General features: G+C 40.3%; 1 protein-coding gene across 1 annotated transcript in view; it reads left to right on the top strand.

Annotated features, from left to right (window-relative positions):
* The window catches only part of NIPAL2 (NIPA like domain containing 2), a 97317-nt gene that overhangs the window by 46339 nt on the left and 25444 nt on the right, over positions 1-25534 (top strand). The window contains exons 4-5 of the mRNA XM_007934842.1: positions 8046-8105; positions 13833-13954. Of these exons, the coding sequence (XP_007933033.1) occupies positions 8046-8105; positions 13833-13954 (182 nt within the window). The remainder of the gene's footprint in view (positions 1-8045; positions 8106-13832; positions 13955-25534) is intronic.

Here is a 25534-nt window from a genome sequence, read left to right on the forward strand (position 1 = left end):
TCAAAACTCACGTCTACATGTCACCACAGTAGGACAAACCGACAGACAAGTTTGTCCTGCTGTTGGAGACCTCTCGTATCCCCCCCACCTGGGTCAATGTGGCTGAGAATAGGAACATCAATTTCCTAGGGATATTAGGAGGATAAGCCATTGCCATTGAGTCAATTCCAACTCAAACTGACCCTATGGAACAGAGTAGAACAGTCCCATAGGGTTTCCAAGGCTGCAAATTTTTGCAGATGCAGACTGCCTCATCTTTCTCTTGTATAATGGCTGGTGCTGACCTTTTGGTTAGCAGCCGAATACTTTAACCACTGCACCACCAGAACTCCTTGTCAGGAGGAACCAAAAAACCAAACTCACTGCTGTGGAGTCAGATCCGACTCATAGCGACCCCTCCTTGGGTTTCTGAGGTGGTAACACTACAGAAGTAGATTGTCCAATATTCCTTCCAAGGAGCGGCTAGTGGGTTTGAACCACCAGGTTCTGGTTAGTTAATTATTCCATGTCAAACTCTTCGAATATTTAGCTACCACTATTGTATGTACATTTCACATCGTTATTATATAAATAGAATTGTCAATCCTTTTTTAGCATTACAGCATTTTCAGTATCACTATCATTTTCCAGGCTTTTTATTGACTGCATAATATTCTATCCATTTTTGCTCACTGTTTAGAATCGACCAGTTTTTCACTTGCTATGTTTCAAAATTGGAAAATAATTTTACAATGAACAACTTTATGCTTGATATTCTTTCCATATTTGGGTTACTTCCTGAGGACAGATTCCCAGATGCAGAATTACTGAGTGAAAGAATTTGAATAGTTAGCTGGCCCTTGGTTGATACTGTGAAATCACTCTTCAGAAAGATGGTATCGGTTTCCATTGACACAAGTACTTGCTAACTTCACTGCTCCCTTGTCACCACTGTACATGAAATTTGTGTGTGGAAAAAAATACCTGGCTTCCAGTTGCCTTTCTTTTGTTACTGGTGGACTTTTTCCTGTGGTTAGTTTACCCTTTTAATTTTGAATTATAAATTATAAAATAATTTGTGAATTATTTGTTTTTGTACTTGACCATTCATTTATCCACTGTAGCGTTAGATTTCCTTCAAAACTGGTGGGAATGCCTGATTCAAAATATATCAGCACTTAGTAGGGAAAGGGCAGTGGGTCAGATCTTGGTATTTTCAGTCATATCTGCACACACAGATCATGGTCATTTTGGAGAACAGAGGACTTGTCTCTTACTTTTTCTTCAAATGCTGCAGACCACTGTGGAACACACAAACAGCTCAGCTTAATCTATACTCTTATTGATAATAACTGGCTATCTATAAAGGAGCTTTGGTGGTGCAATGGTTAAGGCATGTGGCTGCTATCCAAAAGGTAGGTGGTTCGAACCCACCGGCCACTACATGAAAGAAAGATGAGTCAGTCTGCTTCCATAAAGATTTACAGCCTTGTAAACTCAATGGAGGTCCTTATGAGTCAGAATTGACTTGATGGCAGTGAGTTTGGTTTGGTTTGGTTGGCTAGCTATAACATAAGGAACTCTGGTACTGTAGTGGGTTAAGACATTTGGCTGCTAACCACAGGTTGCTGGTTCAAACCCACCAGCTGCTCTGTGGAAAAAAAGATGACATAGTCTGCTTTCATAAAGATTTATAGCCTTGAAAGCCCAGTGGGGGTTGCTATGAGTTGGATTTGACTCAAGGGCAGTGAGTTGTTTTTTGGTTTTGTTTTTAATCTATATAACATGTTAGAGAAAAAAGGATAATTAGAAAACGTATAGCTCTCACCAGCGAGGGATGACACCCAGAAGCTAATGCACCGATATGTCTTAGTCCATTGCTGGTTACTGGTAAAAAAACAAACAAAAAAAAACCGGTGCTCCAACCCTCCAAGCTCAGGGCCTTGCCGCCCTGTCAGCTCTGCAGCTGCAACGGTTCCTCACGAGGCCCTTCATCTCTCCACCTGGATGACATTTGAATGATAAAGAGCAAGGAGGTGTTTTTGGCTAATTCTTGTCCACGTTACACTTACGGCATCCTCATTAAGGATTACAAAGTAAGGATGAATTGAAGGACAACTCAGATTAGATCTCCTGATCACAAATTTTATAAACCCAATAGAATTACGAGACTCAAGATGAGGTGGTTCTTTGGACAACTGCATCCACCATCAACTTTTAATGAACTTGGGTGGGGGTGGGCATCAACTTTAGTAAACATTTCCTACCTGCCAAGAATAACAGTTACTTGACAGTGGGCACTGGGTTTTGCCTGGTCAAATAGCAGTGCTTGCTCCTTGGAGAAGCAATGTCCTGTGTGAACGGAAGGACATTTTATTAACATTCTCACATTTTATTGAGTGCCTAGGAGAGCAAACATCAATCTTCCTCTTGGTTTTCCTAATATCCTTTTTTTTTTTTTTTGCCTGAACAGGTATTTATTAATTAAGCACCAAGTTGAGTGAGCACTCTGTGTGTACATCAGGGTCCATGACCACTCTGTGTATATCAGTGGCTATGAGCATTCTGTGTAGATGAGGTTTGGTGAATATTCTATGTATAACTGAATATCCATGAGTATTCTCTGAGTAGACTAGCATCCATGAGCACACTGTATAGACTAAGGTCCATGAGTACTCTGTATACATTAGTGCCTGTGAACACTCTGTATAGATCACGGCACTCTGTGTAGACCAGTATCCAAGAACACTCAGTGCAGACCTGCCTGTGAGTATTCTGTGTAGATCAGAATAGAAAAACATTTATAAGCCTCTGCCCAAATATGCCCCAAGCCAAAAATTGCACACAAAACTGAGTGCTAGTGTAAATACTCAGAATTAATTACAGTTTAATCACACCTAGCATAAATGTCCACCACTTGAAAGGTGTCCAACAGAATGTGGAAGTCATCACACAATATTATTAATAATCACATGAAAGTAAAATTTTGCTGAAGAAAATTAAAAAATAGTTGCAGCAGTATATGGGCAGCGAATTGCCAGAAATTCAAGCCAGATTCAAAAGACCATGTGGAACAAAGGATATCATTGCTGATGCCAGATGGATTTTGGCTGAAAGCAATGAATACCAGAAAGATGTTTACCTGTGTTTTATTGACTATGCAAAGGCATTCAACTGTGTGGATCATAACAAATTATGGGTAACATTGCAAAGAATGGGAATTCCAGACCACTTAATTGTGTTCATGTTGAGCCTGTACATAGACCAAGAAGCAGTTGTTCAAACAGAACAAGGTGATACTGTGTGGTCCGTCCAGAATCAGGAAAGGTGTGTGTCAGGGTTGTATCCTTTCACTGTACTTTTTCAATCTGTATGATGAGCAGATAATGTGAGAAGCTGAACTATATGAAAACAATGGAATGTCAGGTTGGAGAAAGAAGACTTATTAATGGCCTGTGATTTGCAGATGACACAACCTTGCTTGCTGAAAGTGAAGAAGACTAGAAGCACTTACTGAAGAAGAACAAACACTACAGCCTTCAGTATGGATCACACCACAACATAAAGAAAACAAAAATCCTCACAACTGAACCAATAAGCAATATCATGATAAATGGAGAAAAGATTAAAGGTGTCAAGGATTTCATTTTACTTGGGTGCACAATCAACACTCAGGAAAGCAGCAGTTGAGAAATCAAATGAAGTATTGCATTGGGAAATTCTGCTACAAAAGACTTCTTTAAAGTGTTAAAGAGCAAAGATGTCATTTTGAAGACTAAGTGTGAGTGACCCAAACCATAGCCTCATGTGAGAGCTGGATATTGAATAAGGAAGATGGAAGAATTGATGCATTTGAATTGTGGTGTTGGCAAAGAATGTTGAATGTTGCCTGGACTGCTAGAAGAATTAACAAAATCTGTCTTGGAGAAAGTACAGTCAGAATGCTCCTTAGAAGTGAGAATAGCCAGACCTTGTCTCTCGTACTTTGGTCATTTTGTCAGAAGGGACCAATCCCTGAAGAAGGATTATCATGCTTGGGTCAGCAAAAAAGGGAAGACCCTCAATGAGATGGATTGCCACAATTGGCTGTGACTGTGGGCCCAAGCATGGCAACGATTGTGAGGATAGTGCAGGACTAGACGGTGTTTCTTTCATTCCGTTTTAAATAGGGTCACTGTGCGCCAGAACCAGCTCGGAACCTAACAACAGCAGCACGAATCCGGTTCATTTACAGGCATGTTTTGTTTTCATGTTTTTAAACCTTGGCATCATCTTTCTAATTTTTAATATTGAATTTTACTCTAGGAATAAAGGTGTAATACTTTTTTCCCATTTTAGATGTTCATTAGGCAGTAGTGGTTGTTATAGCAACTACTTAGGCTTGAATTTGACAGATCTCAATTGCAAGGATTTATGGGAACACTTCGTTTTATGTATTTTTTTCTCATTTTAAAAAATATACAACTCTAATTAGAAGTCATGTTATTAACTGTTGCTTAGATACTCTTTTTGCTCCGCACAACTCTCATTTTAACCATATTTTGCAACATAAATGATTTAGAAGTAAATGACTCTCATAAATTGTTCTCTTTTTTTTGTACTTTTTAAAACCTAGATAAATAAAAACTAAAAATCTCTTCTTGTCTGTAGAAAATCTCACGTTCTCTTAAGCAGACATCATTGGATGAATGTAGAAGTACGTTAGACTTCTGAATTCTTTCAGTAGAAAGTAAAAGTATCATTTTATTTTCACAAAACTCATAACTATTTTACAGCAATTGATAGAATTTGGTACATGTAGTATATTTCAGTTTATTGTTAGTAATCACGTCCTTTTTGTATCTAGCAATGAAATTATCTCCCTCATAACATTTTTCCCTCTTCCTTCTGAAAGTAAAATTACTTATGAAACCGTGGCTTAGCAACAAGCTGAGAAGGAAAATGTCTTTTCTTACTTCAAGGGAAGCAACGGAGTGTAGCATACTAGAAAGAGCCCCGAACTGGAAATAGGGAAATATGGGTCTTGGTTCTAACTCATCTGTAATATAAATGTTTGTTAGATAGATCGATGAATAAACAAACAAGCTGTTTGGACCTCAGTTTCTCAATTAGACAGTGAAGGACCTGGAAGAGGTTACCATTATGTCTCCTCTACCTCTAAAATGGGAGCTCTGGTAGCATAGTGCCTAAGGCACTTGACTGCTAACCAGAAGGCTGGCGGTTCAAACCCACCAGCTAGTCCTCGGAAGGAAGGTTGGGCAATCCTACTTCCGTAGTGATACTGCCTCGGAAACCCAAGGAGGGGTCGCTACGAGTCGGGGCCAACTCGAAGGCAAATAACAACAATAACCTCTAAAATGTCTTTTTCCACATAAGCAGTGTCTCCCTTATTATTGGCATCCTTTACTGAGGAATGACCATCTCAAGGAATATTATCATGGAATACATGTGGTATATGTTAGTTTTGCAGTACTTCTCCTATTTTTATTGCTGATCTATCTCCATCTTAGGAGCTCTCGTGGCCTAGTGCCTAAGGCATTTGACTGCCAATCAGAAGGCTGGCGGTTCAAACCCACCAGCCATTCCTCAAAAGGAAGGTTAGGCAATCTACTTCCATAGCGATACCACCTCAGAAGCCCAAGGAAGGGTCACTAAGAGTTGGGTTCGACTCAACGGCAATGAGTTTTTATCTCCATCTTATCTAATTACAAAGGAAGCCAGGGTCTTGGTTTCCATACTCTTTCTAATGTTCTAATTTGTGAAATTAGTTTTCCTAAATTATTTTGATCCAAATCTGAAATAGAAAATTTTAATGCATTTATTGTTGCTGTCAAGTCAGCCCTGACTCATGGCGACCCTGTGGACAACAGAAAGGGTTGCCCGGTCCCGCATCATCTTCACAGTTGTCGCTCGGCTCAAGTCCGTTGCTGTGGCCTTCAGTGCCTCTCAACTTGGGCTCATCTTCTTGCACTAAATTGAATAATACTCTGTTGTGATCCATTGGTTTTCACTGGCTGATTTTTGGAAGTAAATTGCCACCCTGTTTTCCTAATCTTACTCTGGAAGTGCCACTGTAGCTTGTCTAGCACAATTGACCCTGTTTGTATTTGAAATACCTGTCACATAGCTTCCAGCAACATAGCAACACACAACCTACCATAGTCAAACAAACTGACAGACAGATGAAAGAAACAACTCTTAGGTGTAATGATACAGGGGATAATCATGGCCTAACAGTGGAGGGGTCGGCTCAGACTAGGGGATTCTTGGGCTGATGCTTGAGTCTAGAGTTGGTCAGCAGGATGGAGGCAGAGTTGCAGAAGGAACAGTGCATCTAGAGGCCCTTGAGCATAAAACTAAGGTGGATTCTGATAATTGCGATTATTTTACTAAGAGTGAGGTAAGGATGAACAGAAAATGGCAGGAGTGAAACCACGCCTGTGGCTTCCAGCCAACAATAGACAGGTATATGAGTTGAACATTTCCCTGAGGTAGATACACTCCTTGGAGAAAACAATCATGGGAGAAAGAAGGGCTGCTTATGCACAGGGAGACAGCTCAGAGGGCAGGAGTGCATGAAGGGATGGACACAGGGAAGAGGTAACTATAGGGAGGAAGTAGGAGGGGAGCTGTTGCATTGTGGTAAATTGTGGTCAATGGCATGAGACAAAGTGTATGTGAACTGGTGTATGGAAAGTGAATTTGCTCTGTAAATTTTCACCCAAATCACAATAAAAAAAAGAAAGAAAGAAAATGGCAGGAGTGATCATGGTAGTTTTTGATTCTCATGCTCAGAAGTTTGGCCTTTGCCCTGTAGGTGAAAGGAAGCCATCAAAAGGTTTTAAAGCTGAGGGTTAACATTAGATTTGCGTTTCACAAAGGTTATTCTGGTGGTAGTATGAGGAAGGGTCTAAATCAGACATGAAGCTGCCTGAGGGAGTCATTGACAATGGGAAGAAGAAGAGAGGGGTGGACTTGAGAGACAGTGAAGCATGAACCTCACAGACCCAGTAGCCTGTTGGCTAAGTAGTATGAAGGAGAGGAGAAACTATACAGAGCCCAGGACTCTGGCGTTAGTAGTGTATGGAGGTGGCATTAACTGGGGTATGGATTGTAGGAGAAGATGCTGGGAAATAATGAGTTTCTGTTTGGGATATATTTCAAGTTAAGGCTCTCTCCTGATATATGCTACCACATGGATGAACCTTGAAAACATGATGAGTGAAGTAAGTTGGTCACAAAAGGACAACTATGACTTGTGAAATATCTAAAATAAGAAAAAAAAAAAAAATAGACCAAAAGTTATTAGTAGTTACCAGGGCAGGAGGAAGGGGAAGAAAGGGGAGTCATTTTTTAGGGAGCATTGAGTTTCTGTTTATGGGGTTGAAAATTTTGACAATGGAATTGGTGATGTTTGCATAGCATGATTAATATAATTATGATGTCACTAAATTGTACATGTGAAAAACATTAAATTGGCAAATGTTGAGTTATCTGTTTTTACAGTAACAAAAAAGCTTAGAACTTTCCTCTTTCTTTCTGACTTTTCCTTCTTTCCTTTTCTTGTGTCTTCATGCCTTTCTGCCCCTTCTAGCTTCTTCTGCTTTTCTTCTTTCTTTCCAATCATTTATTTAGTAAACTTTTATTTAAAAAAAAAAAAAAAACCTGCCATCAAGTTGATTCCAACTCATAGCAACCCCCATTAGTTTTCCAAAGCTGTCAATCTTTACAAAAGTAGATTGTCTCATGTTCCTCCCATGGAGCAGTTGGTGGGTTTGAACTGCCGACTCTCTGGTAAGCAGCTAAATGCCTTATTCGCTGCGTGTTAAGCCCTCATCATATACCAGGCCCTATCACGGCCACTGTCCTAGGTCCAGTGGGGACCAGGCTGATTTCCATGTATCTTCCACCTTGAAGGGAGGTGAAAGTCATTGTTGCAGCTGCAATTGCTGGGTGTCTCTGACAAGGACACAGCAAGACATAAACTGCTTACCTTTTTTCAAGTAACATTGCATGATACATGTTTTTCTGTTGGAACCACCATTCACTGTCATTTTTCTTTATAGGTAGTGCCATTATTTCTGTTATTTTTCTGAAAGAAAATTTGAGAGCCTCAGACTTACTAGGTAAGTAGTTCTTTAATATGTATTTAATATTTATAGATCGTGGTTTATGGAATCACTTGAATGACCAATGTCTCAGTTTTATAAATTAAAAAATTAGGTCCTACATTATTTTTCTCATTTATCAGCTATATTAAGGAGACTTTAATTCATTTCACCTAACATACCATCTTTTTCAGTTAATTAGGGATTTGTTCATTATTCTGTATATTAGTGATAAAAAAGATGATTGAGATAGGGTCCCTGCCCTTAAATAATTATAGCATTGCTTAAGCAGAAAATAAATAATACTCTCCGTAAAAAAATAGGTGCTTTAAAAACTATGAACAAATCACTAAAATGGGTGTAATGTCATTTAGAGGTTAATGTTATTCCATTTTAGAACTGTCTACCCTTTCACATGAAATACTTCCATTTTCATTTTGACCATGGCCCATGTATTGGCCACATCAAATTATTATTTTACAATATTATTTTATGATAGTTATGAAATTTTTATGACCATAATAAAATTCAGTGGAAACATCTGTGTTACCTAGTAGACGATTCTACTTCAGAGAACTTATTTGTTAGATTGTTTCATGAAAATACTGCATAAAAATGAAAAACACACACACACAGACAAAAAAAAAAAAAAAAAAGATGTACCAGTTAACTACCTAATTTGTAGTTAGCGCTTTCCAAAAATAACACAGAAAGTTGCTCTTCAGAATTTTCTTTGGGAATGTAGCTATTAGTGGAAAGGCAGTAGCTTTCCTGTCTGTGCAAATGATTTCTGTTCTGTAGCAAAGCCATCATTTATTGATTGTATCTTGTAGCTCTTGTTGGAAATACCATTGGTGAGAAGAATTACAGGGATTCATATTTTCTTCCTTGACAAAACCCTGTCTGAATGGCTGCTGACATATGGTAATGAATACAGATACTTCAGGCACTTTAAGTAAAACAATGCTTACTCTCCTCCGGGGAGATCAAATTTTTTAACAAAATATTGAGCTTTAAATGTGACACCAGTGTTGGTATGTTGAGCATTTGTTTTCCCTGATCATGTTTCCCTTGAGCCTAGTGTCTTCAAAGTGTTTTCACTTTTTCTTTTCCTCCTTGGTTTGATTCTGCTAGTAGAGTTTTTAGTCGACATTGTCAAATTTTTCATGGTTAAAATGTTTTTCCAAATACATTCAGATGTGAATTGTATTTCTTCAAATATATTATTTTTCATACTCTTTTTTTAAAAATATATATATATATATTGCGGTTTATGGAATCACTGGAGGCAAACGTATGGAATCAGAAATAAGGATGGCCAATTCCTGGGTTTTAGAAATTAAAAAATTAGGTCCTGTATTTTCTTTTTCATTTATCATATGTCTTTTAGGAAAACTTAAAACATTTTACCTAATACATGTCATCTTTTGTAGTTAATAGAAGGTATTTAATGAGATAATGTAGATGGCTACAAAGGAGAAATTTGCTAACTATCTTTCATATTAGTGGTAAGAAAGAGTATTAAGACACAGTCCCTGCCTTCAAAGAATTACGTTGTTGTTGTTAGGTGCTGTCAGTCAGCTCTGACTTGTAGCAATGCTGTACGCAGCAGAACAAAACACCACCTGTTCCTGTGCCATCCTCAGAGTTGTTGTGTTTGAGCCCAGTGTTGCAGTCACTGTGTCAATCCATCTCATTGAGGGTCTTCCTCTTTTCCACTGACCTCTACTTTACCAAGCAGGATGTCCTTCTCCAGGGACTGGTCCTGATAACATGTCCAAATTACATGAGACAAAGTTTCACCATCCTCACTTCTAAGGAGCATTCTGGCTATACTTCCTTTAAGACAGCTTTGTTCGTTCTTCTGGCAGTCTGTGGTTTACATAATTTACAGTCTATGATAAATATAAAATCTATACATAAATAAGGTTTTTTAAAGTAGAAATGATATTATACCCTGAGCTTTTTAGTTCAAATGTGGATTCAACTTCTGTTATCCACTGTGTTGACAACCTAGTGTTACTCAACTTCTCCCAGCCTCAGTTTTTGGAAAAAGAGATAAGACTGCTTTGAGGATAAAATTAGATAATGCACATGAAAGTTCTTTGAGTGCTGTAAAGCTCTGTCAATATAACTGTCATCATTTATATGATCATCTTAATTTCTGAGCAATTGTAGTAAGTTTGGCAAACTGCACAGTCAAAGGACACAGTCCTCCACAAGACTGCCCTTGCCCACTTCAAACTCCAGTCACAAGTTCAAGTGTCTCCAGGACCATTTCAGATCAGCTGACTACAAATTCAGAGGTCCTCCAACCACCCTTAGGTACAGTAATTTATTAGAGCAACTCAAAGAATAAAGAAGGTGCTATAGCTATGATTACAATTTAATTAAAGCAAAAGGATACAAATCAGAACCTGGCAAAGGGAAAGACAAGTAGAGTGAGGTCTGGGAAAGTTCCAAAAGGAAAGCTTCCATTGTCCTCAGGGACATTTTACCCTCCCAGTATAGAAGTGTGGCAATATTCAAACAGTATTACCAGCCAGAGGAGCTCATTTAAGCTTCTGTGTCCACAATCATTCTGTAGGCACGGTTGATTGAATCACTGCCCATGTGGCTGAACACTTTCCAGCCCTCTCCTCCCTTACCTCTCCAGAGGTTGGGCTGATATTGGAGATTGGGCTGTTGTCACCTGCCTCCAAGCTCCAGCCCTCTCATCACATGGTTGGCCTTTCTGGTGGGGCCTGCCCCAGTGCTAAGAGTAGGTGTTCATCTCCTTAGCATAAATCATCAGGTGTGGTCAGAGGGGCCCACCATGAATAACAAAAACACTCCTATCACTCAGTAAATTCCAAGAGTTTGGAGGTTACCTCCAGGAGCTGGGACAAAGACCAAACCTCTCTTTCAGTAAACTTAGTTCTTCATTACACAGAGGAAATACAAAGATAAGGGATATGAAACACACAAACACTTCTTAATAAAAACAATGGTTTAACAATGATTTATCAAATATTTTGTTAAAAGAGGAACATTGCCAATACGTTCTTGCCTTTTCCCTCCTTCATGAAGCTAAGTAAGAGTAGAGCTGAGTTGAGAGGAATAGCTCCACTGTAGAAATAGATTATTTTTTAAAAAATGTGTTTCTTAGGATTCTTTGCTAATTTCTTATTTTTAATAACAACTAACATTTATTAAACACTTACTCATGTTTTACATGAAGAGTCTTATTTAAATGTAGAAACAACCCTTTGAAGAGCAAAATCTGATATTTAAGGAAAGTTAAATAACTTCCCTATGTCTCATCTAGGAAGTGGTGAGCCTGTTTGCTAACAAAAGCATCCTGCATAGTGTAATGGTATAAGCGTTGAGGGTGAGTCTCTAATGTCAGAGAGCTGTGTGACTTTAGGAAAGTTACTTAATGTTTTAAAGCCTCAATATCCTTACTTTAAAATGAAGATATTACCTACCTCACAGGATTAAATGAATTCTGGCGGCATAATGCCTAAGGCATTTGCTAACCAGAAGAAAAAACAAACCAAACTCATTGCTGTCAAGTTGGATCTGACCTATAGCGACCCCTACTTGGGTTTCTGAGGTGGTATCAGTACAGAAGTACATTGCCCCATCTTCCTTCCGAGGAGTGGCTGGAGGCTGAAACTGCCAGCCTTCTGGTTAGCAAGAGCTCTGGTGGCATAGTGCCTAAGACATTTGACTGCTAACCAGAAGGCTGGCAGTTCAAATCCACCAGCCACTCCTTGGAAGGAAGGTTGGGCAATCTACTTCCATAGGGATACCACCTTGGAAACCAAGGAGGGGTTGGTATGAGTCGGATCTGACTCCATGGCAGTGAGTTTGGTTTTGTTTGTTTTCAGTGTTAATTATTAGTACTACTGTCACTATCACGTACCACTACACTCTGGTAGTTAATCAGAAAACACCTTGGTTAGTACACTTTCGTGACCTTTAGCGATCCAGATGACATTTTCTACTACTCTGGCTGGGCCTACTTTGCCTTCATAACTTACTGCTTTTTGAATAGAATGATATAATTGATAATTCACATTTGTTCCCCACAATAGTTAAAAATGATCTGTTCTTGACTTTAGCATGATGGAAATGAAAGGGGATTTAGTTGCTTGTTCCATACCCATGCCTCCAATGAACATCATGAGACTGTCATTATCTGGTAGTATGATAATCCACGTCACGCATAGAGAAGTTCGGGGAAGACTTTTGCTCAACCTCATTCAGTTATGTGCTGCATCACATGTATTTATATTGGGCCTTTTGGCCTGCTAAGAAAACTTGGCTCTTTCTGTTAAAAGCTAAAAATGCATTTTTCTTTACAAGGACTAAAATCAAACAGGGAAAAGAGTAGTCAGTGGTGTTTTTTTAAAGGTTAACATATGAGCATGCTAAAAATTACGTTGTCAAAATGTGCAACGGTAAATCATTTATTTTTCCTGCTTCAAGCAAATGAAAGTTTGTTTTTCATGATGGAACAAATGAAGATTTTCAGGCCATGTGGAAACAAGCTGAACTAATTTATTGCCAAGTGTTGCTCTGGGGCTATGAAGCTTTTCACCACCGGCCTCAATAAATGACCTCACAAAAGCTGTGTCTGAAAGGAATTGCCAACTATTATTATTATTAATTCAATGACAAGTTTTGAACTGTGATCTGATTCTTAGTGCATTAATAAATATAAATTATTTTAATGATTATTTTTTCCTTTAAAAAGTTACCTGATTTCTCTCCCCTTTAATCAGCCAGAAATAATAGCATTTTCTGCTCTCTTCCCCTTTAGATTAAAAGTACTGCATCTAATAGTCTGTGAGACCCTAGTTGGTTTAAGCCCAGATACTGTCATCATAGAAATAAAAATTATAGTCAATTTATCAGCGATCTTCAAGACCAACCAGTAACTTGATTGCTTCAAGTCACCTATAAATGACTACTATCTAGAATGCTACAGAATTAACAGTGAGATGAAGACGGCTTCCCCTCTTCTCCCACACTAGACATCAGCTTGGTTTGGAGCCAGTATCTAGAATACAAATTTAGCCCAATTGGCCATCACTTCTGGTTGAGAAGACAGACTGGCCACTTTAGTTTCAGAGTTGCCTCAGGAATAGAAGAGTTTTTGATGGTATGTTACTGAGATTTCCCAAAGGAAGGTACCTCCAACGTCTAGTTACTATACACTTTAGTAATCTGGAGAGATTGCACTGATTGGAGGGGATCCTAAATGATTTTGTGTTAAGGAGTCCAATTTATTCTGTGACTGCTGTATCCCACAAAACCAAGAGCTAGATCCTCTTGACAGGACAAATATTGCAGAAACCAAGAGAATCAGATAACAGTCTTACTTGGTTAGAGTTAGGTTAGCTGACTGTTGTTGTTGTTGTTGTTATGTGCTGTCGAGTCAGACCCGACTCATAGCGACCCCTCCTTGAGTTTCTGAGGCAGTATCACTACGGAAGTAGATTGCCCAACCTTCTTTCTGAGGAGTGGCTGGTAGGTTTGAACCGCCAGCCTTCAGGTTAGCAGTCAAGTGTCTTAAGCACTATGCTACCAGAGGTCCCATGGTGCTTACTAGAGATGGTTTGATATGAGTGGTATTTTCATAAGGAGGACCTGTCAGTGTGGTACTTTTTTAACTAATGCTCAGTTTATAATGTTTGCATCAACACAAGGTTTAAGTCCCTTTTTTAATTTGGTTTGTATTTTCCATTTTATTTAAAGGTACGACATTGGCATTTGCAGGAATATACTTATTGGTGAATTTTGCTCCAAATATAACTCAGAATATCTCAGCAAGAACAGTACAGTATTTCTTTGTTGGCTGGCAGTTCCTGATGTACTTGGTAAGAATTCTGAGTATTTTACTGTTTCTGAAACTATATTATCCAGGCCACTGATAATATGCAGACACTTACTTTTATAATCTTCTCTCAGCACTAATATTTCATTAAAATGTAAATCTATTTGACCAATATAAAAGGGATTTCAAATGCTAAGTCAGCAATAAAAGCACCCCCAGTTTCTCAGGGTGACCTGTCACTGGAACAATTTCCACAATGTTTAACCTGGCAAATCCTGGAACAACATGTCTTAGGACAATTTGAAGTTTTTTTTTTTTTAAATAAAAAACTTATCTTCAACGTCAAGAGGCAATACTTGCCAACATGTTTGACTTCATTGAATTTTACTCAAGACAGATAGTCTCTTTTTAAAAAAGTATTCGCTGGTACCAGGGCAACAGATTTTCTGAGGAGGAGTAGACAGCAGTAGAACACTACTGAAAGATGAACAAAAGAAAGTATAAAGTGAGCTGATCTAGAAATTTTGAAATTTCAAGTTGGGATATTTCATGTGATACAATGGCTATACCTGGTGGGTGTAGAGAGAGAGCATGATCAAAATGATTGGTGTTAACTTGTTACAGAACTCAGTTTGGACTGTAAAGTAAAGATATTCTAGGAAGAACAGATAGCAAGAAAATCAGGGTAGGCCAGATGAACATTTCACCAAGAACCATGTTAATAACCTAAAACCCACTGCCACCAAGTCGATTCTGACTCATAGCAACCCTATAGGACAGAATAGAAGTGTCCTATAGAGATTCCAAGGCTGTAAATCTTCTTTATGGAAGCAAACTGCCTCATCTTTGTCCTGCAGAACGCCTGGTGGGTTCAAACCACCAACGTTTTGGTTAGCAGCTGAATGCTTTAACCACTGCATCACCAGAGCTTCCGCATATTAATAAAGTAGTCATGAATTCCATAAAAAGAGTCAAAATACTCAGAATCATACATTTTTAATAGGATTAGAAGCAACCTCAAAAAGTTACGTGCTTCAATCCCTTGCCATTAAAGTAGATAAAAGAGTATGATCCTGCTTCATACACCTATTATTTAAAAATGTAACATTGACGTTTGCAGAGACATGTTATTTGTGAACTTTGCTCTAAGTGTAACTCAAGATATTACAGCAGGAACTGTATAATATTGTGTTATTGTCTGACAGTTCCTGGTCTATGAAACACAATTCTACTTATGTTACTCTTGCTAATATGTACAATCCTGATCAGTGGATTGTATATATTCCAGTGTATATAATCCTGATCCCCAGAACACAGATGTTTATAGTTCTTTTCTCTCATAGTCTCCTCCTTTACTCCTTTCCCCAACCCTACAAATATAATTAGATTTCTCTGTTAAAAAAAATCTTACTATACTCCAAACCAAACTCACTGCTGTCGAGTTGGATCTGACTCATAGCAACCCCTCCTTGGGTTTCTGAGGCAGTATCTCTACAGAAGTAGATCGCCCAGTCTTCCTTCTCAGGAGTGGCTTGGTGGGTTTGAACCGCCAGCCTTCTGGTTAGCAGTCAAATGCCATTTACCTTCTCCCACTCACCACCAAAAATGCATTCAGATGGTCTACTCTTGCTGGCCCCTTCCACTTTCTCAACTCCCATTCATTCATTGCAGTCTAGTAGATCCTTCTCCAATGACTGTCAAATCGAATTACTTTTCTTGGTCCTGATTTCTCTTGGATGTTGTACAGCAATTATGGCTCATCCTTTTCTCCTTGGACCTCTCCTTGGTTTTCCAGGTATCCTCATCCTGTTCCTGCTCTTCCTCTCTGACTAGTCCACCCCAGGCTCTTGGTGGGCACCTCGTCCTTCTCTGCCAACTCCGTTTAGCTCTTCACGCTGCAGATTCTTCCAGGATCTTCTAGGGTAATCCCATTGCCCAAACCACCATCATCCTTTCCACTGGCTTTCAAATCTAGACTTGCATCTCCTTCCCATGTCTCTCCTGAGCTCCAGATCTATGTTCCCGTCTGTCCACTCATTACTCATCCCTGCATGGATGCCACATAGATTCTTTAAACTTACCATATCAAAAAACTAAGCTCAACATCATCTCCTCCCAACTGTACCCTCTCTTACATTCCCTATCAGCCTCCCAGATTGGACTCCCATACTCTCATTCCTGCCTCCCACAGCCTGTTGGACTTTTTAAAGTCTCTTGAATCTGACCCCTCTTCTGCATTCCCATTGCCAGTGTATTTGTTAGGCTTCCATCATCTCTTGGTTGGACAATGCTAGCAGCCTCTTAATGAGTCTGTCCCCCTGCACCCATCATTAACACTGAGGTATCCTCCTAAAAATGAATCTGATCAGTTAGACCACAACTCCAGCCACCTAGTTCAGTGCTGTTGTATTTGTCTGCTGTTCACTCTGCCAGGAAAATCCCCCTACCTTCATTAATCCACGCTTCAGCCCCCTTACAATCTCCTGCAAACTCACCCTCATTGACTCAGCTCAGCTGTGACCTCTTATCTGACGATAATGCTAAGTTAGTTGCTCTATTATCTCAGCTTTTCCCAGCAATGGCTACATTATGTTTTGATTATCTATGTACCTGTCTGTTTTTATTACAGTAGGCTGTGTGCTTCTTCAGGGCAAGAACTATTGTTGGCCATAATTTCCTGACTATTTAAGCACATCTAACTTATATGTTATGACCCTGATTTCTGTTCTCATGGACCTTATTCCTACCCCAGCTCTGCCACTTTCTGGCTCCTCCCCCTACCCTGCCCGCCATCAACATTTATGATAGCCTTCTGTTCTGGTTCCCTAGTGCCGCTCTGACAAGAAATATGCCACAAATGGGATGGCCTTAACAAACAGGAGTTTATTCTCTTACAATTTGGAGGCTTTAAGTCAAAGTTCAAAGTGCCAGGCTCTAGGGGCTGGGTGAAAGCCCCTCAACCTTGGGGTCCAGCTCAGCCTCCTGCTCCCTGCCCACTGGAGCTAGAGGCATTTCTTCACTCAGCTGCTGGCTGCTAAGGCTGAGAAGCCTCAAGGTTGACAAATAAAAAGGCATAGTCCCAATGTTACCAAACCATATGGCAGGCCATTAACTTAAGTCCATTGTAAGTCCTAAGGTCAGCAGAGCATAGCAGGCTGCTTAGCAATGACACGGCTACATGCAGGGTCCAAGTGTGCCATAGGCTAGAGACCATTCCCAAGGCTTCTTCTTATACACAGGAAGCAAACCACATCCCAAAGGCAGCTACTCAGCTGTTTGTGGTAGATCCACCATGGAGTTGATTGCCAGTCTTATCATGGGGAATAACTACCACCAGCTGTCCAGCCACGCATCCAGGCCCAGCCAAGCTTACACACAAACATAACTACCACAGCTTCCCAACTCATATTAGCCTTCCTCAGATTTATCATACTTTTGGACTCTTCCCTGCCTATTGCCCAGTCCTTTAATCACCATAGTTTTCATCAATCAAATGTAAGCACTCGGAAGAGTTTTAATCTCTGTGATTTACTTCTGTTCTTTATACTTAGTTAAATATTTCATGATAGCCTCAACTTGACGTCCTACCAACACATTATTACTCTTTGCCTACAGGCAAAACAAATTCTTTATCCAGTAAGAAAAGGGTCACATAGCCTGTGACCAGAAAATTAATAGCTTAAGTTGAATCCTTTGGAGATTAAAGATGCATCAAGACTTATTTCCTGAAATAAACAACATTATTTGATGATGATGTATCTTGTATTGTTTTAACACCAGAGAAAACATTTTAAAAGAACAAAACCATTTTTATTAAACTACATAGTTCCATTAAAAAAAAAACTCTAAAATAAATTGTATTTTGCCATTTTCCAGAGTTAACTCTTACAATGAATTCATTCATTCATTTATTCACTCATTCATTTAACTGATTAGACACCTGAGTTATAGAGAGGAATTCCTGAAGCAGGAAGTTTCCATAAATGCAGAAATCTCTCCATTATAGTCTTATGAGAGATTCATATTCTTATAAAATTATGTGGCTATAATGAATTATATGGATATAACATCAGTAAAGTTGTATTTGAATACCACTATTGGCATTTGAGGAGCTCTGGTGATGCAGTGGTTCAGAAGGTCAGTGATTCAAATCTACCAGCAGCTCCACAGAAGAAAGATATGGCAGTCTGCTTCCATGAAGGTTTACAGCCTTGGAAACCCTATTAGGCAATTCCACTCTGTCCTATAGGTCACTATGAGTAGGATTTGACTTAACAGCAGCAGGTATTGGTTGCCCATAATTTCCTGGTGTTAGGTCCCTGGATGATATTAGCTAATCTATAATACAATTTTCAGGAGCTCTGGTAGCATAGTGCCTAAGGGACTTGACTGCTAACCAGAAGGCTGGGAGTTCACACCCACCAGCCACTCCTCAGAAGGAAGATGGGGCAATCTACTTCCGTAGTGATAACTGCCTCGGAAACCCAAGGAGGGGTTGCTATGAGTCAGGTCCGACTCGATGGCACATAACAACAACAACAACAATACAATTTTCCAATCCGCTTTTTGGAAAATAGAAACTTTGACTGGATTTTAAATACTTTTCTTCATTTTATTAGTTATTTGATCAGCTCTCAAAGGCAATTCAGATGTTAGGTGAATGATACTTCAAAGAATAGTCTTAATTACTATAATTATGATCTTTGCAGTCAGAGTTTGCAGAAAAAGCAGAGCCTGCCACATCCAAGGATTAAATATTAATTACTTAGATGTTTAACAGATTTAAACTAAACTTCAGCTCAAGATATTATTCTACAGCTGATCACTTTAAGAGTCTTTAGAGGTGTAACCACATAATGGATTAAATTCCAAACTAAGATAATATAGATCTATTCCCCTTAGAGTCTGACACTAATGGAAAAACCAGTTTCCATCAAGTCAATGGCAACCCTGTGTGTCTCAGACTAGAACTGTACTCAATAGAGTTTCCAGTGGTGAGTTTTTTTAGAAACAAATTGGAAGGCCTTTCTTCCAAGGTGCCTTTATGTACACTTAGACCTCCAGCCTTTCAGTTAGCTGCTGTCATGGATTGAATTATGTCCCCAAAAAATCTGTGTCAATTTAGCTGGTCCATGATTCTTAGTGGATTCGCTGTTATATAATGATGTAACTTGGTAGTTATGCAATGATGTAATCATCTTCCATGACGTGATCTGATGTGATCATCCAATCAGTTGTAAGAGGAATTAGGGTAGGGTGCATCATCCTTACTCAAGTCATAGACCTGATCAGATGTAAGGAGAGGTTCCCTGGAGTGTGACATGCATTATCTTTTATCTTACAAGAGATATAAGGGGACAAAAGTGAGCAGAGAGGGAGAGACCTAACTACCACCAAGAAAGAAGAGCCAGAAGAGGAGTACATCTTTTGGAACAAGGGTCCTGTGCTGAGAATCTCCTAGATCCAGGGAAAGATAGATGTCAAGACACCTGGAACTTTTCAAGGGACAATGGGCCTGCAGATATTGAGAGGAGACAAGGACCTTCCCCTAGAGCCAACAGAGAGAGGAAGACTTCCCCTGGAGCTGGCACCTTGAATTTGAATTTCTAGCCTTCTAAATTGTGAAAGGGGAGCTCTGGTGACGTAGTGCCTAAGGCATTTGACTGCTAACCAGAAGGTTGCCAGTTCAAACCCACCAGCCACTCCTCAGAAGGAATATTGGGCAATCTACTTCCATAGAAACACCACCTCAGAAACCCAAGGAGAGGTCTTTATGAGTCAGATCTGACTCGACGGCAGTGAGTTTTGTCTTTTTTTTTTTTTTTCAATTGTGAGAGAATAAATTCCTGTTTGTTAAAGCCATCCACTTGTGGTATTTCTATTATAGTGAAAAAAACAAACTCACTACCATTGAATTGATTCCAACTCATAGTGACCCCCTTTGGTTTTCCGAGGCAGTAAATCTTTACAGAAGTAGATTGCCCAGTCTTCCTTCTGTGGAATGGCTGGTGGGTTTGAACTGCCAACCTTCTGATTAGCAGTCATATGCCTTAGGCACTACACCACGAGAGCTTAACTAGTAAAAAAATGTCTGCCTTGAGCATTATGCTGTTTTAAGAACTATCTTATGGGATCAAAGTGACAACAGCAACCTCAAAGATTAGATGGTACCTTAGGGACAAGGTTAATGTTCATGGGGGAGGAATAACTCAGAAAAAGGGTTGAGATGGTTGCACAACTGGAAGAGTATACTCAGTGTCCCTGAGCTTTACATGTAGAAATGGTTGAATTAGTGTATGTTTTGCTGTGTATATTCTCAGCAATAACAACAACAAAAAATAAAAAATAAAAAACTTAAAAAAAGCTAGAAGTCCCTCAGGAAAGAGGCTGGTTTAATTTTGTGAATCCAGCATGCCTCCGGTTTTTTTGACAAGAGCCCTTTTCTCGAAGGATCTTTTGTTGAGTAATGCCTATTAATGCCTCACAGGGCCAGCGTTCTGCACTTTAGGAATGCATCCCTCAACTTCAATTACTTCATGTTCTTTGACAGCCTTGATCAGGACCGTTTTGCCCACCCAGGTTCTCCAACAGACTATTCGAATGAAAAGTCTATTGTGAACATAAAGCCCTTCACGAAGTAATCTGCATGGTGCTTGTTTTCTCTCTGCTAGACAAAAAAATTAAATCAGCAGAAGCAGGGGCCGAGCCTGTTGTTTGGTGTAATGCTATACCCCAAAGCTGGTTATTAAGTCAGCCTTTCTGGCAGAGCTGCTTTCAAACCCACCATCAGGTATTAAAAAACCTGAAGGGAGAAAGCTATTTATGATCTGGAAGCATAGTAACCTTTCAGACAATCAAACCTCCATTTAGATTACAAATAGTAATTTCGTAAGGAAAGTGAGCCTGTGAAAAATAACTGAATCTTCAAGAAAAACATGCTTCCCATCTCATCAAGTAACATGGATGTCAGGAGGCCAGTTCTGATGTGGGCCTGACTTTGGTGAGTTGTGTCCAGGTCTCCCTCCTTCCCCCCTTTAGATAGAAATGATAAAGGAATGTTGAAAACCAAAAAAAAAAAAAAACCCACTGCCATTGAGTTGATTCTGACCCATAGCGATGCCTGTTGGATTTCCAAGGCAATAAATCTTTACAGAAGTAGATTGGCCCCATCTTCCTTCCACTGAGCAGCTGGTGGGTTTGAACTGCCAACCTTCTGGTTAGCACTCAAATGCCTTAGACACTGTACCACCAGAGCTCCTTAAAGGAATGTTGAAAAGGGGAGGGGAGTAAAGAATAAAAGTATCAGTGATTATTTAGATAGCATATTTAAATATCATATGACTAATTTAGACTAAATAAGATGCTATTTTAAAAAAAAAATTTTCACTGTGATTTGGGTGAAAGTTTACAGAGCAAATTCATTTTCCATACAGCACCTCACATGTACTTTGTCTTATGACATTGACTGCAATCTCCCACAATGCAACAGCTTCCCTCCCACTTCCTCCTCATAGTTACCTCTTCCCTGTGTCCCTTCCCTCCCATACACTCCTGCCCACCAAGCTGTCTCCCTGTACATACACAGCCTTTCTACTGTCCCATGATTGATCTGGCCAAGGAGTTTATCTACCTCAGGTAATGTTCAGCTCCTATGCCTGTCTTTTGTTTGGCTGGAAGCCACAGGAGTGGGTTCAGTTCCAGACATGAAGGGCAGCTGGGGGCCATGGTCTCAGGGCTTCCACCAGACCAGCAAACCTAGTCCTTTTTAAAAAAAAAAAAAGATTTTGAGTTTTGTTCCACATGGTTCTCCCACTCTACCCAGAATCTCTTACACAGATCCCCCTCTGAGTAGTTGACAGTGGTAGCCAGGCACCATCTAGTTCTTCTGGTCTCATAGTCATATAGGCTGAAGATCGCATTGTGTACCAGTCGCTTGGACTAATTGTTTCCATCCTAACCTATATAAGATGCTCTTAAAAATGTGAAATATGCATTTGGACATGCATGTAACATTTAGCATTTTTAAGCTGTTTTATGGTTTGTGTTTGATTGCTAACCAGAAGGTTGGAGGTTCAAACCTACCCAGTGGCACTGTAGAAGAAAGGCTTGTCAATCTGTTTCTTTAAAGATTGCAGCCAAGAAAACTCGAAGGAGCAGTTGTGCTCTGTAACCCACGAGGCCACCATGAATCAGAATCAACTCAGCAGGTTTGGATTTTTTTTAAAATGCACAAGGGGAAAAAAAAAAATGCACACGGAAGTAGAGCAATGGAGAAAGAGACGAAGGTAAGAGAGAAAAGAAGAGGGTAAGGGCAAATGTGGAGGAAAACAGAGATGTAAAATGCCTTCTATGTTTTTATAAGACATCAGTATCTGTCACATGGTGTTCATTTACTTTATTACCTGAATGCAAATTGTTGTTGTGTTGTTGTTATGTGCCATCGAGTTGGACCCGACTCATACGACCCCTCCTTGGGTTTCCAAGGCAGTATCACTATGGAGGTAGATTGCCCCATCTTCCTTCTGAGGAGTGGCCGGTGGGTTTGAACTGCCAGCCTTCTGGTTAGCAGTCAAATGCCTTAGGCACTATGCCACCAGAGCTCCTAGCTGGGAAGATTTTCTGCCTTTAAGGATTTGTGATTACTTTGGGCCCAGCCAAATAACCCAAGATAATCTCCCTGTCTTAAAGTCCATAACCTTAATCACATTTACAAAGTCCCTTTTGTAATGCAGGGTGACACATTCACAGGTTCCTTGGATTAAGACATCTTATGGTGGTGGTGGTGGTGGTTGTGTGCCATTAAGTCAATTCCAACTCATAGCAGTCCTACAAGACAGAGGAGAACGGCCCCACCAGGTTCCTGAGGCTGTAGCCTTTATGGAAGCAGACTGCCACATCTTTCTCCACAGAGTGGCTGGTGGGTTTGAACCTCCAGCCTTTTCGTTAGCAGCTGAGCTACCAGAACTGCATCACTTCAGCTCTCTGTGCCTCAGTTTCCTGATTTGTACATGAGGGTAATGGGTGGAAGAGGGCAATGGTGGTTCCATGGTAGAATTCTCACCTCCTAAGAGGGAGACCAGAGTTCTGTTCCCAGCCACTGTACCTAATGCAGTCACCACCTGTCAGTGGAGGCTTTTATGTTGCTATGATTCTGAACAGGTCTCAGGGAGCTTCCATATTGAGATTTACTAGGAAGAATCTGGTTATCTACTTGTGAAAATCAGCCAATGGAAATCCTATGGATCACAACGGCCCAATCCACAATGACCGAGGGGATGGTGGTATACATGGAGTAACCGTGAGTTGAGAGCTAAAAAGAAAATGGGGATGATAATAGCACCTATTCCCTAAGGTGAACAATGCTGAAAGTACCGTGGACTGCCAGAAGAACTAATAAATCTGTCTTGGAAGAAGTACAGCCAAAATGCTCCTTGGAAACGAGCATGGCCAGACTTTGCCTTACCTACTTTGGTCATGTTGTCAGAAGGGGCCATTCCCTGGAGAAGGATATCATGCTTGGTAAGGTGGAGGGTCAATGAAAGAAGAGAAGACCCTTGATGAGATGGTTTGACACAGTGACTGCAATGATGGGCTCAGGTATAGCAGAGATTGTGAGATGCACAGGACAGGGCAGTGTTTCATTCGGTTCTACGTAGGGTTGCTGTGAGTCGGAGCTGATTCTCTGGCACCTAACAACAACAACAACAGTTCCCTAAGGTGGTTTTGGGGATTCAGTGAGTATGGTAGTTAAGGTTGTGTGTCAACTTGGCTGGGCTAAGTTGAGTGGCTGGGCAGCTGGATGTAGTTATTCCCCCTAATGAGAGTGGTAATCAACGCCACAGTGGAATGTGCTGTGAGCAGCTGAGTAGCTGCCTTGTGGCTATGATCTGCTTCCTGTATATAAGGAGAAACCTTGGAAACAGTCTCTAGCTTATGGCACACTTGAACCCTGCATGTAGCTGAGTCATCGTTCAGTACCCTACCGTGCTCTGCCAATCATGGGACTTTCAATGGATTTGAATCAATGGCCTGCCATGTTGTTTGGTAACATTGAGACTTGTCAGCCTTGGGTTTGTCAGCCTCAGCAGCCAGCAGCTGTTTGAGAGAAGAGAAGCCTCTAGCTTCAGTGGGCCAAGAGCAAGGGGCAGAGCTAAAGCCCAAGGTTGAAGAGATTTCACCCAGCCCCTAGAGCCTGGCACTTTGAACTTGGACTTCTAGCCTCCAAAACTGTAAGAGAATAAAGGTCTGTTTGTTTAAACCATCACGTTTGTCAGATATTCCTGTCAGTGTGGCACGAAGTGACCAAAAACAATGACTTAGTGCAAGTCAAAGCCTTGAGAACTGTGCAGGTGTGAGGTGACCTCTGAGATAGCCAGCAGTCAGCAGCATAGCCTCTTCTTGGCTGCCAGAACCTGAAGAAATTGCAGCTTCTTTAATATCGGTATTTCCAGACAGAGGAAAAAATGCTCCTAGGAAAAATGAACGTAATTCAAGCTGCTTGAATATCTTATTTCTGGGAGCAGCCTGACATCTGGCCATAAGCAGAGCCCAGGGCAGCCAGTCATTCTGTGAATAACAGGAACCCATGTTTTATTTATCTGAAGCCACAGAGATGGGATTTGCAAAAATGTCATCTGTGGGTTTTAGAAATGATAATGACTACTATGCTGTACCCCCAAAAGTAACAACAGGCATGTGACCAGATTTTACAAGCACACTCTGTGTGCTAGTGCCGGAGAGCTTTCTGGTCTCCACAAAGGAATCCAGTGGCCCCACAGCCACTTGCTTGTAACTGTATCATGTAAGAAATGGAAGCCTGTGGTTGAGGGGAGAACAAACCTAAAGGGTTATTTCTTTAACGATTGATAAGTTGTACGGAGATTAGGACACCCCATGTTTTGATGTTAGCTTTAAGCAAGGCAGACAGAGAGGCATTTAATAGCTTTTGTAGCACCACGTGATTAAATTAAAGGCTTGGCAAATCAACCCTATAAGGGAAAGTTAAAATAATTGGTTTAATTTGCCCAGGAAGAGAAAAGACTAAGGGATGATTTAATCCTCCGTATTAGATAAAAGAGTTGTTTTGTTTTGTTTTTCAAGGAGGAAGATCTGGTCCCACTGCAGAGAATCAAAGGGAAAAACAAACGCACAAAAACAGTGAAACAGTAGAAATTTAAGTTGATTTAGAGAGGGCACTGTAAGTAAAATTCAGTCCTAGAAATAATAAAGCTCCTAACCCTAGCGATTTTTATTAAGAAAAAAATTAGTGGCACATACATAGTACTTTCAGATTCCAGGAACCTAAGAACAGGCAGCAAGGTGGGAAGCAGGGAGAGGCCAAAAAAAAAAGGCAAAGGGGACTAGAACAGATTGAAGAGTCAGCCGCAGGGACCCAGGTGAAGAGAGGGAACCCAGGCCACGCCCCACAAGGAACGAGGCAGGAAGGCAGGGAGAGGACAGAAAAGGCAAAGGGGACTGGAACAGATTGAGGAGTTAGCCACAGGGATCCAGGTAAGGGTGGTTGGAGGGGTTTCCAACAACAGCTAAGGGAGACAGACTTGTCTGTCGGTTTGTCCTACCATGGTGACATGTTGATGTGAGTTTTGGGGCCAAGCCACTGGTG

This window comes from Orycteropus afer, unplaced genomic scaffold (assembly GCF_000298275.1).
Source record: "Orycteropus afer afer isolate SDZICR_OR568_19922 unplaced genomic scaffold, OryAfe1.0 scaffold00021, whole genome shotgun sequence".
In the NCBI taxonomy this organism is placed as follows: Eukaryota; Metazoa; Chordata; class Mammalia; order Tubulidentata; family Orycteropodidae; genus Orycteropus; species Orycteropus afer.